At 36.0% G+C, this 18,934-nt stretch overlaps 1 protein-coding gene across 1 annotated transcript in view; it reads right to left on the bottom strand.

The window, feature by feature from the left end:
* Window positions 1-18,934, bottom strand: part of radil2a (Ras association and DIL domains 2a) — a 44,274-nt gene that overhangs the window by 5,880 nt on the left and 19,460 nt on the right. Inside the window, exons 9-13 of the mRNA XM_039665502.2 lie at window positions 14,669-14,888; window positions 14,159-14,331; window positions 4,795-4,939; window positions 3,699-3,865; window positions 1,805-2,153 (exon numbers count right to left, since the gene is read on the bottom strand). Of these exons, the coding sequence (XP_039521436.2) occupies window positions 1,805-2,153; window positions 3,699-3,865; window positions 4,795-4,939; window positions 14,159-14,331; window positions 14,669-14,888 (1,054 nt within the window). The remainder of the gene's footprint in view (window positions 1-1,804; window positions 2,154-3,698; window positions 3,866-4,794; window positions 4,940-14,158; window positions 14,332-14,668; window positions 14,889-18,934) is intronic.

Here is an 18,934-nt window from a genome sequence, read left to right as displayed (position 1 = left end):
GCGTCCCGAACAATGCGATTAAGATTCCACCCAGCAAGTCAACTGTAAATTCCCATGATGCTTTATCCATTGCTCTTTTTTCTCCTGACATCACCACCTCTCTGTAATTCTTGAACCAGATTATAGGATTTGTGCCACTACCAAGTAAGCAGCCAAACCTAGTGTGATCTAAGCAGAGTCCCTTTGATTAGGAGAACCCACACTAGTCTTTAGAAAGAGGAGGCGGGAAACCAGTGGGAACATGTAGAACTTTACCAGTCCTCAACTATATATTAAAAGAACAAATGTTCAGTTTACAGACTATTTTAGTTTATTCTTTGTTTCAGCTCTATATTCTGACGTGACTGTGTTTGAAGCTGTTGTTAAATGCGCCGATTTGCTTGGCAACATAAACAGCCATAAAGTGGAGAACGTCAAAAACACGCATTTTGTGAATTTGTGAAATATTTTGAGAATAAAACATTTATTTTTTCTTTCTTTTTGCGAATACAAAGCATTTGCATTGCTCCATAAAGTCTGGATTCAATCATGGTAGTCAGATTTTTATGACATTTTTGAAGTTTTGTTGGAATGGGCTTTTAATGGAGGACGAAATCTCAAAATAATTTACGTTTTGATGGTAAACGAAAGGGTTTAGTGGGTTTATAACAACATGAGGGAGAGTAAATGATTTTTTGGGTGAACTAACACAATATATATTTTTTTAGAGCTGAATTTGCATGCAGCTTTTGTTCATGAAGGGTTCCTGCTGATTGGATTCTCATTCTTTAAAAATGTATGACCTTTAATCATGGTAATCATTCCTCAACATTCATGAAACAGCAAGAGTTTAACATGTTCATCCAAATGCCAAGTGTTAAAGCGTTGAAGAAACTCTATGATTTACCTGATTGCTTAATTCTGAATAGTTTTTACCTGCCTAACCGTTGCTTACTTTATAAATGTATTATGCTTGGGAAAAACATTCTGTAGAGGAGATATGCTGGTTTCCAGCTTCTTCACCCGATGGAGCCAGAGCACACAAACCCAACCCCACATCAACACCAGCACATCCCATACGCCTCCAAAGACAATACACCCTGCCTTTGAAATCAGGGAACACACACAGGGTGAACATGTCTGAGCTCTTTCTCAGAGTACAGCTCACAAACTAATAGAAGACAAGTACAAGAGCTACATCTCTTTTCATGTAGCTGTACATCACGCATACATGCGAGAAACACTGTTTTTTGTTGTTGATCCCAAACCTAGTGACTAAACAGACCTTTATCCAGAATCTGGTGGAGAAAAGCAGATCAGCAAGTGTCCTTGATCATTGTAAATCAGGAATTGGTGCTTATATTTCCCCAAGGTCCACATGTGCTACTTAGTTTTTTATAGGCCTACTTCAAATAAATAATTTTACAGGTCAGCCAAGACAAAAGCTAGCAAAATTTGCATTGAATTTAATGCCAGATAGAGTTCATTGTGTAAACAAAATAACAATAATAACCAGGAAAAACTTTTATTTATAAACAAGCATAAAATACACTGGGACTCTTATTTTGAAGAATTGTATGTTTTACTATAGATTGCAACAGTCTGGTTCCAGAAGTAAAGTGCATTTTTACTCTGAAACGTGTCATATTTCTTTGCCTTTCGGAATTTAATAATCACACCGGGCTGTGTCTCGATTACAGTTTTTCCATCCACAAATTTACGTTTTCTATAGTATTTTAGATATTTAAGACTTTTTATAACCTTATATTTCACAAAGCTGAGGACCAGCGGGGATCTTTTTTTTATCCACACACGTGCGGGTTACCTCTCCTGTGCTGGCGTGCCGTCTGCTGCGTCTCCCCCTCCAGCGGGCCTGTTTCCAGCTCGGCCTGGTCGAGATTCTGAGGGGTGTTGGGCGGCGTGAGCAGGCAGGAGGGGTCGAGGGCCAGACTCTTGTGGTAGCCCAGGTCTGTACTCCCAGACAAGCTGTTCTGGATCTCCAGGCTCTTGAGTTTCTGGGTCAGGACGGCCTCACATGAGCTCAGGTTGCTGTGAGACTCCCGGAGCGGTGGAGGTGTTACGGTGGCACGGTGTTGATCTGTTGCCTCTGAATCCTGGCAGGCGATTGGTTCAATCGTTGGTTCAGTCTCTTCATTCAAGTGACTGCTGGAGTCCTGAATGAATCCGAAAGGACAAAATTGATTACCAGCCCATATTTCAAATCATGTTCGATTAATATGTAGGTTTTGTTGTGAGACTAAAAAAATCTCAAAAAGCATCAATAAAGAAGATATAATTTGGTTGTCTTAACCCTCAGGTGCTCTTCGGTCATTTCTGACCGAAAATTTTTCTGTTTTGAAATTTTAAAAATCACAGCTTCATCGGAATGTTACGAAACTTGGTGACTTTTATGGCATTGGGTATGTGAACACACTAAAAAATTGAGGTCATGATTCGAGCAATTTAAGTGGTCGTAAAAAAATGAGTCAAACTTTTGCTCTTCTGTCAAAAATGACCGACCCATAGGAAATGAATGGGAAACTGACAAAAAAATTAAAAATTCTCTGAATTTTTGTAAGTACAATCTACAAATCGGCCACAATTCTAAAAAAAAGTACACCGCAGTAAAGGGGTAACACTCTACAACATCTAGAGTGCAAAACAGACACACCCACCAACACACACACTCATACAAACACACTTTTATACACATACACACCAATAAATTTTGATTACAAAAAGTATGTTTTGAATTTTTAAAAATCACAGCTTTATTGCAATGTTACGAAACTTGGTGACTTTTATGGCATTATGTATGTGAACACACAAAAACATTGAGGTCATGATCGGAGCATGCTAAGTGGTTTTAAAAAAAAATAGTCACACTTGTGGTCTTTGGTCAAAATGACCCCCATAGGAAATGAATGGGAAATTGTAAAAAAAAAAAAAAAAATGAAGAAAAAAAAATTGTGAATTTTCGTTTTTTGTCAATTTTTTTTTTATAAGAAATAGTTTTTTTTGAGATTGTACATCAACTATATATTCAAATTCACCACCAACAACAAAAAAATGTGTTCATAAACAGCTGGGGAATTCACATGCCTCTCCATAGAGAGCTGTACATGCCATCTAGTGATTACACCATGATTCTACGCTTTTTCTCTATACTGTAACCAGATGGTGCTAATTTTCTTAAAAAAATATTTTTTTTGAAGACCTAGACTCTATATTAAACTAAAATACTGCATTAATATTTTTTTGAAAAAATAATATATAAATAGAAAAATATATATATACTGTATATATTTTCCATGGCAAAAATAAACCATAAATATTGCATAAATATTAATAAATTCAATTAAATTGTCTCAAAATACTAAATTAAAAAGAATAAATATTATAGAACCAAAATAAATTGCATTGGTTTTACTGGGATGGAGAAAGTTTAATTTTTAGGTGTCCGGTCACTTTTGACCGGGAAGATAACAAGTGTGACTCCGAAACGAAGAGCACCTAGTAAAAAATAGCCAGTTGTCAAAGAGTTTGATGCGAGTTAAATCTTTTCCAAATTAAATGTTCTGTTATTTAACCAACAACGTTGAGAAATATGGGTATGGATTTAATATAGTACATATATATACTCGTCAACTAACCATTGCAACAAAAGTCTGTGCATTCTGTGTGGCGTCTGGGGAGTTCCCAGCATGGAGGAGGTGTACCTGTGAGGGCTGTGTCTGGCTCTCTGGGAGAGACTGGATAAACTCCTGCAGATCCTGCAATGGAGGGAACAGCCCTGGCTCTGTGATGGGATTTCCCAGCTCCAGATGAAAGATGCTGCTGGGCAGGATTAGAGGAGGATGGTTGTCGAAACTTTCCAGGATATTAGCTAAGACAAAAAAAAATATTTTTGCCGTCAGGCACAGATAATCTCAGTGAGCATTCAAGACATCATTTGAGTCCTTTATACATAGGCCTCCCCCCTGATAATGAATCACCCACTGCTAAAAGGTTAGTTGAAAGCAACACTGACACTATATTTGAATGTTTATTGCTTTAAAGATGCTTGCTTTAAACCAATCCATTTTATAATATGCAATATACAAATAAGTATGCTGTGACTTTACTGAATGCAGAGCTGGTGCATCTCTACATCTTAACTGATGTTTTCTCACTGCTGTCATTTTTGTTGTATGTTTATTTTGTTATTGAGATAAAAGCACACATTACATATGTCGCGTGGTGGACATTCGCTTACAGTAAACTGCTGAAAAGGTATTTGAAACTTATTTTTATATCCAAGTGAAGAAAGTGAAATAACTCTGTCATGAGTATAAAGGGATACTCCATTTTTTTTTTTTTTGGAAATAGGCTCATTTTACCACTCCCCCAGAGTTAAACGGTTGAGTTTTACCGTTTTCGAATCCAATCAGCCGATTTTATGATATTTAGAAGAATATCAACAACCAGACAGTTTCTGGTCCCATTGACTTCCATAGTATATTTTTTTCCTACTATGGAAGTCAATGAGACCAGAAACTGTCTGGTTACTGACATTCTTATAAATATCAGAAAATCGTCTGAATACATTCGAAAACGGTAAAACTCAACTGTTTAACTCTGGGGGAGTGGTAAAATGAGCCTATTTCCAAAAAAAAGTGGAGTATTCCTTTAAGGCAAACCTTTTAAAGTACACATATAAAACAGTATTTAATCAATTTAGGCTGTAGGTATACTATATTATGGAACTGACAATGGTCAAACGTCACTGTTCATCTGTGATTACAGGATGATGTGTGTGTTCATATTTGAGCTCACATGTATGGAGGGCCGCCGCTGAATCCTCTGGTGACGGGGTCCAGCATGGAGGGCACGTACGGGCGGTGTTGTACTCTCTCAGCATATGATGCAGCTGTGCGGGGTTCAGATGAACAAACTCAGCTCTCAGAGTGGACCATGATGCCTGTAAACACACACATATACATAGAAGAATGAAACATTCACATAAAACTAAAAGGGCTTTTCGGGCCCAGACAGATTTCTCAGCAAACTATTCAGGAAAGGAGAAATGTGCTGGTGAAATGTGAGATGTGTTGACTCACACAATTGGTCACAAACATTGTAATCTTGATTTTGCAGCACACAATGGGCACAGAATTGTATATGGCTTACATTGGTTCTGGGAAACACAGCCCAGCAAGATTTACAGTAGCAACAGTAACTGTGATGAAAAACTGCTTTCAATTAGTGTACTCATTCACACATCTCACAAATCAATTTAGATGAAATGTATGTGTAGTCTTGTATAATAATGAAAATATTATTATTTTTTGTAATATCACCTAAAGGGAGCATGTACAAAGAAAATAAAAAAGGACCCAATACTGAGCCTTGTGGTGTACCCTCCGTTACAGATGTTTTACACAAACAAACGGGTAGAATCTAAACTACGTTAGTGTCTGTCCAGAAATGTCTGTCCAATTTAAAATTATTGTGTCAAATGTAGCACTTAGTTCAATGCAACCCTGGTTAAGTATAATTTAGTCTGAATGTTTTAGTACATTTATATGTAGTAAGGCGATTAATTGGCTGGACACAACAGTTTCCAGTGTTTTGTTGAAAATATTTAAATAGGTAAACAATCTTTTTCACTAGGGTACATATTCTCTGACAACACATGATAAGCAAACTCTATTGTCGAATAAACAAAACATCTTTAAAATACCACAAAGGAAATACAGCCACCAAATAACACTCCTCATTTATTTTTTTGCATTCTCCTTTACTGGTGTCTTATGAATAGACTGTCTAAATAACAGAGTAGTGTTTTCTTCTGTGAACAAAATAACATCCACTACTTGTATGTAATTAAATCAATATCTTCACAAAATTACAGGAAGCAGTGGCTGGGAATGAACATTGTACAAACTCACTTGCTGAACCTGACAGGACATGTTAGTCATTTCCTTACAGTTACAGCTTAGTTTCATTCAACAGAGAGTTTATCTTTCGAGTTTTGTTTAGAATACAGACTATAGTCTATATTCTTTGAACTAAAACAAATTTTCGGGGAGACCTATAACGCTCTTTTACAAAGTCTTGATTTTGGTTTTGGGGTCTTCTAGAATAGGTTTTCATGCTTGAAAGTTCAAAAGACACATTATTTTTTCATATATTTGACATTGTTGCAGCACCTCTCTTCCTAGTCTGTCAGGAACACTTCCTGTCTATGAAGCCTCTCCTCTTCGAAAGTTTCCGAAATGCCATGGCCTATACCATAGTACCAACATACTCACTTATTTTACGTATGCCTCGGGTGGGAATTATTATTAAATGAGGAATATTAACATTTTTCTTCCAGGAACAAATCTTTTTCTTCCAGGAACAAAAAAAATACATTTTTCAAGCTCAAACAGCAACATTACACACTAGAGAAATTTGAGGCCATTAACCTATTTAAAAATATTTCATACACTGTTTGTTTGCCAATTGTGCTGATAGTTACTTAATTTAATTAACCAATTAAATATAAATCAAAGTAATGAAATATATTGGCTGAAAGTAGAGAGAAAGGTACAATGTATGTAGCACTACGATAATAAGTTTGCAAACATTGCTAAATATTATTTCTTTTATTTTGATTTTGGGAAGAAATGTCAATAATGTGGCAAGATTCACCATTATCCACAAGTTTCCTACGCCCCATGAGGCCTTGCGCCAAAAGTGGGCGCGACTTCCGGTTGGAAGTAAGCAAAGTGCGATTTGACATGCTTGACACTCGTTCATTAAACAGTTGACAGTCATTCAAGTTATAGCGATCCAAACTAGCTAACGATGTGGGAACGCAACCTCAACGAAATTCAAAAGTGTGAAATAACAGTACCTTTACCCTCGAAGTAGTTGATTGGGAGTATTATAATAACATTATTAATAATCAATACTCATCAAGGCATGGTGACAGACAGTTGTGTGAGCTGACAAACAATTAAAATAAAAAATACACACTTAGTCATTGTGCTTTGGAGTTTATTCAAAATTAAAAATGAATGTGCTGCTTGAATACATTAACTGGCACATTTGGTATTCTGTCAACACAGGCTTTGATCCTGAGTTTAGGTGTAACATCAGTAGCGAACAGCCAAACACATGCTGAGAGAGTTTATAGAATATTAAGAATTTAAACAAATGTACACAGGAAGATTCGTCGTCTTTTGGGAGGTGATGGAAACTACAGTCGTTGGCAGGATCAGAGACGGGCTCTGGCAGGATCACTCTGATTTCGTTTTCAGCTTATGTTCAAAACAATCCCGTTTAAGCCACTAAATTAGTTTAGTCCGATTATACAACCGCGAACAGCACATGTTGTCCCTGAGCTCCGTAACGACATCTCTCATAAAGATTTGCGTCTTTAAGTAGTAAAATAATTCTCCGAAAAACAGCTAGCCTCTTCGCTAACTAACACACAAAACACCATTGGAATGCTGCTTCCGCCGCCTCACCGGAAGTTTCACCCACTTTATTTTTTACAGGAGCGCCCCTCGGAAACTTGTGGATATGCTGAAATGAAGCATAGAGATTTTTCATAAATCATTTAGCTGATGCATAGACATTTTTAACGCGCCTCAAACACATGTGATGGGTGGAGTAACATAAATCTGGGAAGGGCTGTGATCTGTCGGGCTAAGCCGCAGGACTCACTCTTGGCTAATAAAGCAACAACACAGCCGTGCATGTGCATCAGCAGCATGTTTATGAGTAACTCATTTTCTCCAGCTGAATGTGCAAATTATCTTTAGCCAGGTCTGGTCTTAGTTTATCCTTGGATTTGACTGTAAAAAAGGCAACCAGACTAAAACAGCTCTGGTGTAGACGTTGGATTTACGTCTTGGTTCACAATTTGATATATCAAATTGTACTGAAAATGAAAATGGATGTGTATAGAAGCTCATATAATTTGGTCTTGAAAGAATTTGATGAGAAATGCTGGAGATCTCTGCATTTTGAATATGTGACAAATCTGTGAGAGCAGTTTAAGAGACTGTTGAGGGAACATGAAACTCGTGTCATGTTGTGATTTTTCTTTGCTATAGACACCCACAAAAGGCCGGGCTGAAGAGTCAGAATGGCTGTCCCAAAATAGATGGACGGAAAAGGGGAAAAGACTTCTGCAACTATGTGCAGAAATGGATGTTTTACGAACCACAAACTGTGCGCTCATGCCATGGGTGGAAACTTAACAACCAGTCTCCCAGCAACTTTGACATGCAACCATTGTTTGTTGACGGATAGAGGAAGTTAGCATTCTCTAATTGCACACTGGATGATACTGACAGACACATGCGGTCTCTTTATACTCAACAAGTGCTACATGTGATAATGTTATTAGCCGGAAAAGCACAGTTTCTCAAACTTTGACAGTGCTTGACCTAAAAGTTTCAAATCACTACAGTGTTATGGGTTAGATCGATTCAATGCTAGTGTGTTCGGAGTGGTTGGTCTGTGTTGTAGCTATGGTTTATAGAGGTTGATGGGGAGTTTTTAGGATACTTTTTCACACTTACAATTGTTAATCCCGGATGATTCAAAATCCTGGGTAAACTATTCCTCGACGACCGGTTTTAATGAAATCTGTGGAAATGTGTGAAACATTGCTGAACCCAAAGTTAAATTTCACCTTCACTCAGGGTTTAAATATACGTTAACCCAGAGTCACATATACCAACACAAAAACTCGGCCAGATTTTTGCATGCGATCTATCTGTTCAGACCAATTCGTAGCAAATAGTAAATGCAAACTTGTTTCTCTTACAGTAGGTGGTGCTTATAGAAAAGCACAAATACCACACTTAACTCAACAAAGCAACGCCAAGCTGTAGTTGTAAGAACAGCAGTGACTTTGGGCATGTGACCAACATGTAGTGTGGAAAGTCTTCAGAATCAGAGTGCAATCAGTTAGAACAAAATAAATACACCATATGAAGAGTTCAGATGCAAAAGCCTCTAAATGCCATTTGAAATTTTCTTCTTAAATGATGATTTTTATCAAACTTGTAAATTTAAGTTCAGTAATTTCACTTAAATAACAATTAATAGGTAATTATCATTGCCATTTAAGTGAAATCACTGAACTTAAATATACAAGCTTGATAAAAATGATTCATTCTAGAAGAAAATTTCAAATGGCACTTAGAGGCTTTTGCATCTGAAGTCTTCATATAGTAATTCAGGCTGACAGACTGTGCTGAGTATTATTGTAGATTAAAGTCTTAACCCAAACTTGTAAAATAATATGTTGGCTTTATATATTTATATATTTACATGGGTTAACTGTTAGATACCCTTCTAAAAAAGACGTGCATGTAATTGTGTTGAATGTGCACTTAAAATTAGTTTAAAATTTTGAAAAGTACATTTTAAAAAAAGTGTACTTGCAAATAATATAATATTAATGAAATAAAAGGACACTTATGTGAAGTTCAAGAGAGATTTGCCACTATGTACACTTTTGAAAATTCACTTTAGCAAAGCTAGTAAAGTTTTACTTCAAAGTACATTTAAATGATTGTTTTAATAATGTTTAGTCGTGTTTTAAAGTATGCTTATTTTGATGTGTTGACTAAAATACTAAATCACATTTGTAAATGTACTTGATTATAATTTGATCTGTGTAAATTATCTTTAAAATTAATTTCAAAATTGTAATTTCAAGTGTGTAATTACTAAGGCTGTCAAACGATTGATCGTGATTAATTGCATCCAAAATAAAAGTTTGTGTTTACATAATATATGCGTGTGTGCACTGTGTATAGTTATATATATATATATATATATATATATATATATATATATATAAATACACACACATGCATGTATATTTAAGAAAAAAATATTATTTATATATAAAATATTTATATTTATATATAATATAAATTATATATAAATATATACAGTATATATATGAAAATATTTCTCAAATATATACAAGCATGTGTGTGTATTTATATATTAATATATAAAATAATTATACACAGTGCACCCACATACATTATGTAAACACAAACTTTTATTTTGGATGCGATTAATCACGATCGTTTGACAGCCCTAGTAATTACAAATACATTTAAATACAAGTTTCAATATAAATTAATATAATTCATATAAATATGAAATACATTTTTGTTTACAAAAATGCTTGTCAGTTAATTCAATAGTATACTATAACCAGACAATAAAATAATTATTAAATGACATTTAAAAGGTGTACATAAGTCATACTTAAATTTAAACTATAACACATTTTCATTCAATTCTAAATGCCATTGTATGCCGTTTGTATTTGTGTGTGGATTTTTTATTTTTTTTGTTTGTTTAAAACATTCTAGAAACTATGGATGAAAATTATTGGTTACACTTTATTTCAATAGTCCACAATAGACATTCTACTAACTATAAGTAACTTTTCAACTACATGTCAGCTAACTCTAATTAGAGTATAGAGTAGAGTTAGGGTTCGGGTTTGGGAGAATAAGTTGACTTGTAGTTGCCAAGTTACTTAAAGTCTGTAGAAAACCTGTTGGAGGCCAATCAAAATAAAGTATTTGGCCAATTTAGCAAAATCTTGCACATTTATATTTTTTCCTCATGTATTATTTATGATAAAATAATAAATAAAAATCCAACAAACATGCAATTAAATATATTCAATTTTTCCTTAATTATTTCTGTAAATAAAAACTCTTTCTAAAAGTAAGCTCAAGTTTTTCTCAAGGGGTATATCTCTCCGAGTATGTCACAGTTTTAATAACGGAGAAACACCCTTAATCAAATTTGGAATGAAATAGTTTTTAAAAAATATTTACATGTCCCTCATTTACTGTAAAAAGTTCATTTATGGTTGACTTCGTAATGCAGAACAAATAAACAGAGAGATCATGTGACACAGTGAGTCATGTATATGTTTGTTTAAAGTGAACTCAGTCACTTAAGACAGTGAGATCATACTAGCCCCTCCCACTTAGAGTTGTAATCCAGTTCTCTGATAGGTTAAGAGGCTTAACGGTCAAAGTTCATTTACCGCAGAGACTTCACGAGACCTGTAAACCCCCACGGTACAGGATGTGTTTGGGTGACGTGCTGTAAACCTTGCACTGTCCTCTGTTATTCTGCTTTTTTATGGTATGATAAGCTAAGTGAAACTCATTTCCTTACGCACAAAAGAGTAAACAATGCGTCTCCCCACTATCAATGGCTTTTGAAGAAAGTTAACAGGTCTGAGACCAGACAAACAGCTGTTTTGACTTTTCCATTTCCTGCTCATCAGCTAATAAAGTCCCTCCTGCCAGCGGCGCTACGTCTACAAAATGATTCAACTTTGATGACTGAGCTGAATGCTTATTTAGGATTATATGACAGGCTGAATGCGGTGGCATGTTGTGGCAACCTGAAGGGGTTGTATGTGGTGAATGGGAAAATGGCATGACTCAAGGAGTAAATATGACGTTTGTCATGAGTTTGATGCAATCATGAGGTTATATTGAATTAACATGATACCTCCTCAAGTCTTGTGAAACAGGTTTGCTCTGTTTCTTGAAACATCACGTCATTTTAATGTCTTTTACAAGGACTTTATTGGTGTTCCTATAACTGATCCTCACACCTGTCCAATCAGCAGTCAAACCTCCAGCACACCTTAGTTAATTATTATTTGCAACTGAGGAATTTCCTTATTTTTTCACAAGGAAACTCGATCAAGCTGTTCGTCAAGTGAACTGAACAAACAATATAAGGGTGCACCAACACCATTTTTGACACACGATATGCCTAATGAATTTCCTTTCTAGTGAATTGTGATCTCTGGATAAAGGCTATGGTTTGCACGTAACTTTTACCCCAAGAGAAATATCTCTATATTTCAGTGCGTAATAACACTGTACAGGTAACACTTTATAATAACATTAGTTAACTAACATAAACTAACAATTAAACATCATTCTAAAACATATATTTTTGGTTGAAGGTTAAGTTTAACAATTTCTTATACAATACTAAAATAAAACTTTGATCTGTTAATATTTTAATTTCTAATCTAAAATGAAGAAAGATTAATAAATGTTTTAACAAATGTATTGCTAATTGTTAGTAAATGCATTAAGTAATGTTATAATAAGACATTATTGTTTAGTGTTACAAATGTACATTCACTATAGAAACATCCATGATGTTTAAGGGTGTGTTTACACTTGATTTAAACAAACTTGACTGAAATATGAACCAAACACATGAAGTCATCTACTGTAAACGAACCAAAAACAGGATGATGTCACAAGATGTGACCCTAAAAAGGACACACTGTTCAAGAAAAAACCTGTTTTTTCACGTCATAGTCGTGGTGTTGACATTCCCAATTCAGTTCAGGCACAACTTGTTTTGCGAACCAAGCGAACCAGGACTATTTGTATCTTCTTCTTTCTTTGTTTTATTATCCGGATCAAACAAACCAAGAGAACCCAACCACAAGTGTGAACAGGTTTAGATTTAATTCATTTAAAACTAAATTTTAATATTCCCAGATAATTTCAGGTTTTCCATGACACCAGGAAACAACATATTGGGGGGTTTAGATTCGGTTTAGATGGTTCAAATCATATTTTTCATATTTTATAAAAATTAAAAGAGAAATTATATAAAATATAAAATTATCTTTAGCCTTTGGAAAATGAAACATTTCCCCAAAATTCTCATTTTCTCATACATACTAATGAATGGATGGATGAATGAAAGAATTAATGGATGGATGGATGGATGAATTAATGGATGGATGGATGGATGGATGAATTAATGGATGGATGGATGGATGGATGGAGGGATGAATGAATTAATGGATAGATGGGTGAGTGGATGGATGGTTGGATGGATGGAAAGATGAATGAATTAATGGATGGGTGAGTGGATGGATGGATGGAAGAAAGGATGAATGAATTAATTAATTAATGGATGGATGGGTGGATGGATGGATGGATGGATGGATGAATTGATGGATGGATGGATGAATTGATGGATGGATGGATGGAAGGATGGATGGATGGATGGATAAATGAATGGATGGATAAATTGATGGGTGGATGGATGGATAAATGGATGGATGGATGAATTGATGGGTGGATGGATGGATGGGTAAATGAATGGATGGATGAATTGATGGGTGGATGGATGATACATGGATGGATGGATGAATTGATGGATGAATGAATGGATGGGTGGATGGATAAATGGATGGATGGATGGATGGATGGATGGATGGATAAATGAATGGATGGATGGATAAATTGATGGGTGGATGGATGGATAAATGGATGGATGGATGAATGAATTCATGGGTGGATGGATGGATGGGTAAATGAATGGATGGATGAATTGATGGGTGGATGGATGGATACATGGATGGATGGATGAATTGATGGATGGATGAATGGATGGGTGGATTGATGGATAAATGGATGGATGGATTGATGAATTGATGGGTGGATGGATGGATTGATGAATTGATGGGTGTATGGATGGATAAATGAATGGATGGATGAATTGATGCGTGGATGGATGGATGGATGGATACATGGATGGATGGGTGGATGGATGGATGGATGGGTGAATGGATGGATGGGTGGATGGATGGATGGATGGATAAATGAATGGATGGATGAATTGATGGGTGGATGGATGGATACATGGATGGATGAATGAATTGATAGGTGGATGGATGGATACATGGATGGATTGATGGATGGATAAATGGATGGATGGATGAATGAATTGATGGGTGGATGGATGGATGGATGGATGGATGGGTGGATGGATAAATGGGTTGATGGGTGGGTGAATTGATGGATGGATGATTTGATGGATGATGGATGGATGGATGGATTGATGAACGAATTCAGTTTAAGGCACATTATTAATCTTATATCTGTATGGAAGATATAGCTTTACTAAATCTACAAACATTGTCTTTTTAACTGTTTAGCTCCACAACTGAATGTTGTTTGAATCCTGAATAGATTTGATTTATTTTGTGTCAGAACATTGTATTGTGTGCAAATATATGAGCACAGTACTGGAATCAACCCTAAAACAATAGTTTTGCACCTGTGCAAGCATTTGTGAAGCATCAGTGCGAGTGTCTGACCTGCAGCAGGGTCTCTTTGGGGGTCGCGAGCAGGTTGGCGGCTGAAGAGAGTTTCTGGAAGGATTCGGCAGCCAAATCTCCCAGCCCGACACTTACGGTCCAGTCCATCAGCAAATCCAGGTTGGCCCGGATCTGCACTCCTCTGGACCACTGGTAGAAACCACCGCCAGACCCTTCAAACACAACCACCACTAGATTTATATCTAAAGTACCAATTAGTGCAAGCATGGCAACATGTTCATCATATTAAGCTTCTCTTTATTTTCAATAATCATCAAAAGTCATAAGCTGGATTTGAACTCAACCAGTCTGTGTGGCCAATGATATTTACACCTGGATGCAAATATTCACTCTGTAAAATTCACACCCTTGTGAGAAACACGTCCGGACAGAGAAGCAAGACCACTGGGGTGAAAACATCCGGTAGCTTACAATGCGCTCTCTCGTCTTCTCTTGTGTTCTTATTTTTGAGTGTGAATCAGGTTTTGTCGAGTTTTCAGAAGGACTCACCTCTCTCCATGAGCGCGTTGAAGAGCGAGGCGTTGGTGAAGAAGAACAGGTAGGTCAGCAGTTGAGACGTGATCTCGCGGTGCACCAGGAACGTGTTGAGCAGGTGCAGCGCCTCCTTCAGGACGTCCAGGATTCGGCTGAGTCCCGCAGGCATGCGCAGATGTCCGCTCTCAGAGAAAGGGTTACTATCCAGCAGCTCCGGTAACACGGCATACATGCTCTAACAGACGGGACGGGGAAATAATGTTCGATTAATGCTCTTAACAATCCATTAACTGACGTATCCTGTACAGAATCTTATAATGTGAATGCTGCAAGCTTAAATACTTGCTTTTTTAAAGTTTATTAAGAGGACCAACCCATATATAACACGTTGTTTACTGAAGTATATATCCTGTATTTTGAGCTTGAATCGTGTAGTTATAATAATTACTCTAAAGTCATGTGAAAATGATGCATGCATTATTTTGCACACAATGCAGTCATATAATATCTACAACATATATATCATAGGGGGGGGGGGGGACACAGATCATAAAGAAAAATCTATAAAGAGAGTTAAGTTTTAATATACATATAAATGTGAATATATATATATATATATAATTGAAAATCTGAATATATTGTCAGAAAAATCTAGACTTGAGACAAAAAAAATTATATAGAATTTAAATATGTAAATAAAATTATATATATATATATATATATATATATATATATATATTACAACTTATATTTTACATGAACAATTTGGATACAATTTTGGAGATAAAAAAAAAAAAAAAAATATATATATATATATATATATATATATAAAATTGTATCCTAATTGTAAATGTAAAATATCTATATTAAAAATCGAAATATATAGCAAATCTGATATGCTACTGTTACGTTTGGGATAAGTAAGATTATTATTTTTTTCTTCTATGTAATAAATTAATACTTTTTATTAAGCAAAGATGCATTTAAGTGTTAAAAAAGTGATAGTAAATGTATTTATAATGTCACAAACATTTCTGTGTCAAAAATAAAAAAAGTTTGTTTTTTTTTACTTTTTATTAAACAAAAAATATAGAAATGTTTCTTGGGCATCACATCATCATATTAAAATGATTTCTGAAGGATCATGTGACACTGAAGACTGGAGTAATGATGCTTTTAAATGCTATTAAAATAGTGTTTTAAACTGTAATAATATTACACAATATAACTGTTTTACTGTATTTTTTGATCAAATAAACTTTTGAACGGGTATGTACATGTATATATCCTAAATATATCTGAATATAAAGTAATTATTTATAAATCATTAATGTGCAGTGGAATACATACATAGTAACTACAAATATATCTGTAAATGCTGAATGTGCAACCCTAAAGCATAAGAGAAAACACAGGAGAGATTAAGGCAGGTCACATGTTTTGTGCTTTCAGTAGAGAGGACGTACTGAGCCGACAGGAAGAGCGGCACGGGCCGGCTTCCGCTCAGCGGGAGATATGTGAGACTGTGACTCGACTCTGGAGAATGTCTCAGCCCTGACTGGCCATTGTTACAGTGCCAGTTAGAGTCTTGAGAATCATTCAGATAAGACTAAACCAGCAGATGCATCTCACATCCACACTCACTTTTCCCACTGCTGGGAGAGATAAAAGGATTTTGTCAACAAATAAGGGCCATGACTTATCTGTGTGCCAGACGGGAACTCGGGCAAGGCTAAGAGTCTAGAGGGACAAAAACACAGCATGCTGAACTATAACCCTGAAATAAAGGAAAATATTGATGGTTCTTTAAGCACAAGAAACATGCTTAAATTACATTTTGGAGATCATGACAACCTATAGAAGCCAATGAAACGTCAGGTTTCAAACTAAAGGACTGGTCACATTAGTGAAATTTCAGCTAAATTTAATGGGCAAACAGCGTCCATTATCTAACACACGACACAGCTCACCTTTAAAATCATCCATTGCAAATAAAACGTCAGATCTCAATGTTAAGATGTTGTTACATTACTAACATTTGAGCAGAATGTTATGGGCAATAGAATATTTTGTTTATTGTCAATAGTGACATAAAGCACAGCTCACCATCACTATGACCATTCATTGAAAATGAAACGCCAGATCTTACAGTAAACGTATGTTCACATTACCACAATTTTGGCAACATTTTGCAAGAAAAAAATGGTCCGTTGCCGACTGTTAACAGTCTATTTATGTAAAAGCACAGCTCACTATCACTTTAACCATTGATTTGCGAAGGAAACGTCTAATTTCAATGTAAAAGATGTGGTCACATGTGCTTTTGTATATCTCTACTATTTTCTGATGAGGTGTTTACTGGGGCGAGGGCGGGACAACCTGTCACTCACCTGAGATCCACCAATAGCAAACCACAACCATCCAATCAATTTCCCATGGACAAAAACAAGCCCCGCCCTACATTTGTTCTTGTTCTAGAAAGCCGTTTCACTCAGATATACGTCACAATAGGGAAGACAAGATTATCGCAACTTCCGTTTCAATTGAAACACACATAAACACACTGCCAGGTTGTCAGGGCACAGCAGAGGTTAATGAAGCTGAAATAAGTGCTTCAAACTCAAATGCACTTGAGGTCATATGAGGTCATTGATGAACTAACCAGAGCCAAAGGTCCCGCCTCCGATGACTCATCACTGACTTACACATTTTAAACTTTTATACACCCATGACATCACAGCATTCATGAGCATGACTAAGACATGGATGAATCGCACCATTCAGAGCAATTAACAATTAATATATGATGAAACAGGAAAGTAGTTTATTATCATTATTATAACTTGTTTAATATTTGGCACGTTCTTTTAACAGAAAACAATACAATTTCCTGACACCAACCAATCCCCTTACACAGTCTGACATCACAGGCAAGAGAAAAATAGTTTATGTCTTGTTAAACGACATTTACATGCTAATTATCCGGTAAACGTTAACTTTCTGGTAGGCATTATGATTGCCTTAACTGGACAATCCTCTCCCTTTCTGGTGATGAGAACAGAATATTTCCTGGTCAGGAAACAGATGAACTCCAAATGTGGAGGTGCACAGCTGCTTCCTCATCAGGCAGAGGATGGGTAACTCTGTCCTTCCTGTCTGCTACAAAGCTGCTTCACTCCTTACTTCCCAGTTGTTATCTAGTTTAGGACTGGAGAGTTTGAACCGTGAAGGACGTAACCTCTCCACTGACTATTCATCCACAAAGTTATTCTGTAACAAACACGTCACATATTTCTTCTATCCAACTTGAGGTGACTTCATTGCACAGATTTTTTTCCGCACCATCGAAACTGATGTAATATAATTGAGGATGAGTTTCACAATGTTCCCTTTCATTTTCAGTTAGCGATTTTTAATAGTTTTAGTTTTAGTAAACCACAACACTGGTTTCCTTGAGAGGTTCCACATGGAGGCACATCAAAGATTAAAGGAATATTTCTCAGAAAAGTAAACAATTCTCCTTATGTTCCATTGAGAAAATAACAATGTACAGAAAATAACTATTTTGTATTCCTTTAAGACATTCATCACGTACAGCAACAGACAAACCTAACAAGAAAATAAATGTTCTGAAAGATTCGCCGCTCATCTGAGAGGGGCAGGGATTTGCCATTAACTTGAGCCTTGAGAAAATACACTGTTAATGTGTTTGTTTTTGATTCTTTGGGAAAGAGAGGACAAGTTATCTCGCTCACCAATAGCTGTGGCAAATCCCTATATCTCACCGCTTTGTTTTGACTTTACTTTGGCTGACAGACTGGAAGTACAAAATGCTGTTTACGCAGTTATGTCCTGTTTTCACATATTTTACATCCTTTCAGGGCTATGAGGAACATATTTAATGTAAAATAAACATTTATACACTCATCTAAAGGATTATTAGGAACACCATACTAATATTGTGTTTGACCCCCTTTCGCCTTCAGAACTGCCTTAGTCCTATGTGGCATTGATTCAACAAGGTGCTGAAAGCATTCTTCAGAAATGTTGGCCCATATTGATAGGATAGCATCTTGCAGTTGATGGAGATTTGTGGGATGCACATCCAGAACACGAAGCTCCCGTTCCACCACATCCCAAATATGCTCTATTGGGTTGAGATCTGGTGACTGTGGCGGCCATTTTAGTACAGTCAACTCATATTCATGTTCAAGAAACCAATCTGAAATGATTCAAGCTTTGTGACATGGTGCATTATCCTGCTGGAAGTAGACATCAGAG

Source organism: Pimephales promelas, chromosome 3 (assembly GCF_988280905.1).
Source record: "Pimephales promelas chromosome 3, fPimPro1.hap1.1, whole genome shotgun sequence".
NCBI lineage: Eukaryota > Metazoa > Chordata > Actinopteri > Cypriniformes > Leuciscidae > Pimephales > Pimephales promelas.
This window is presented reverse-complemented; position numbering and strand designations above follow the sequence as displayed.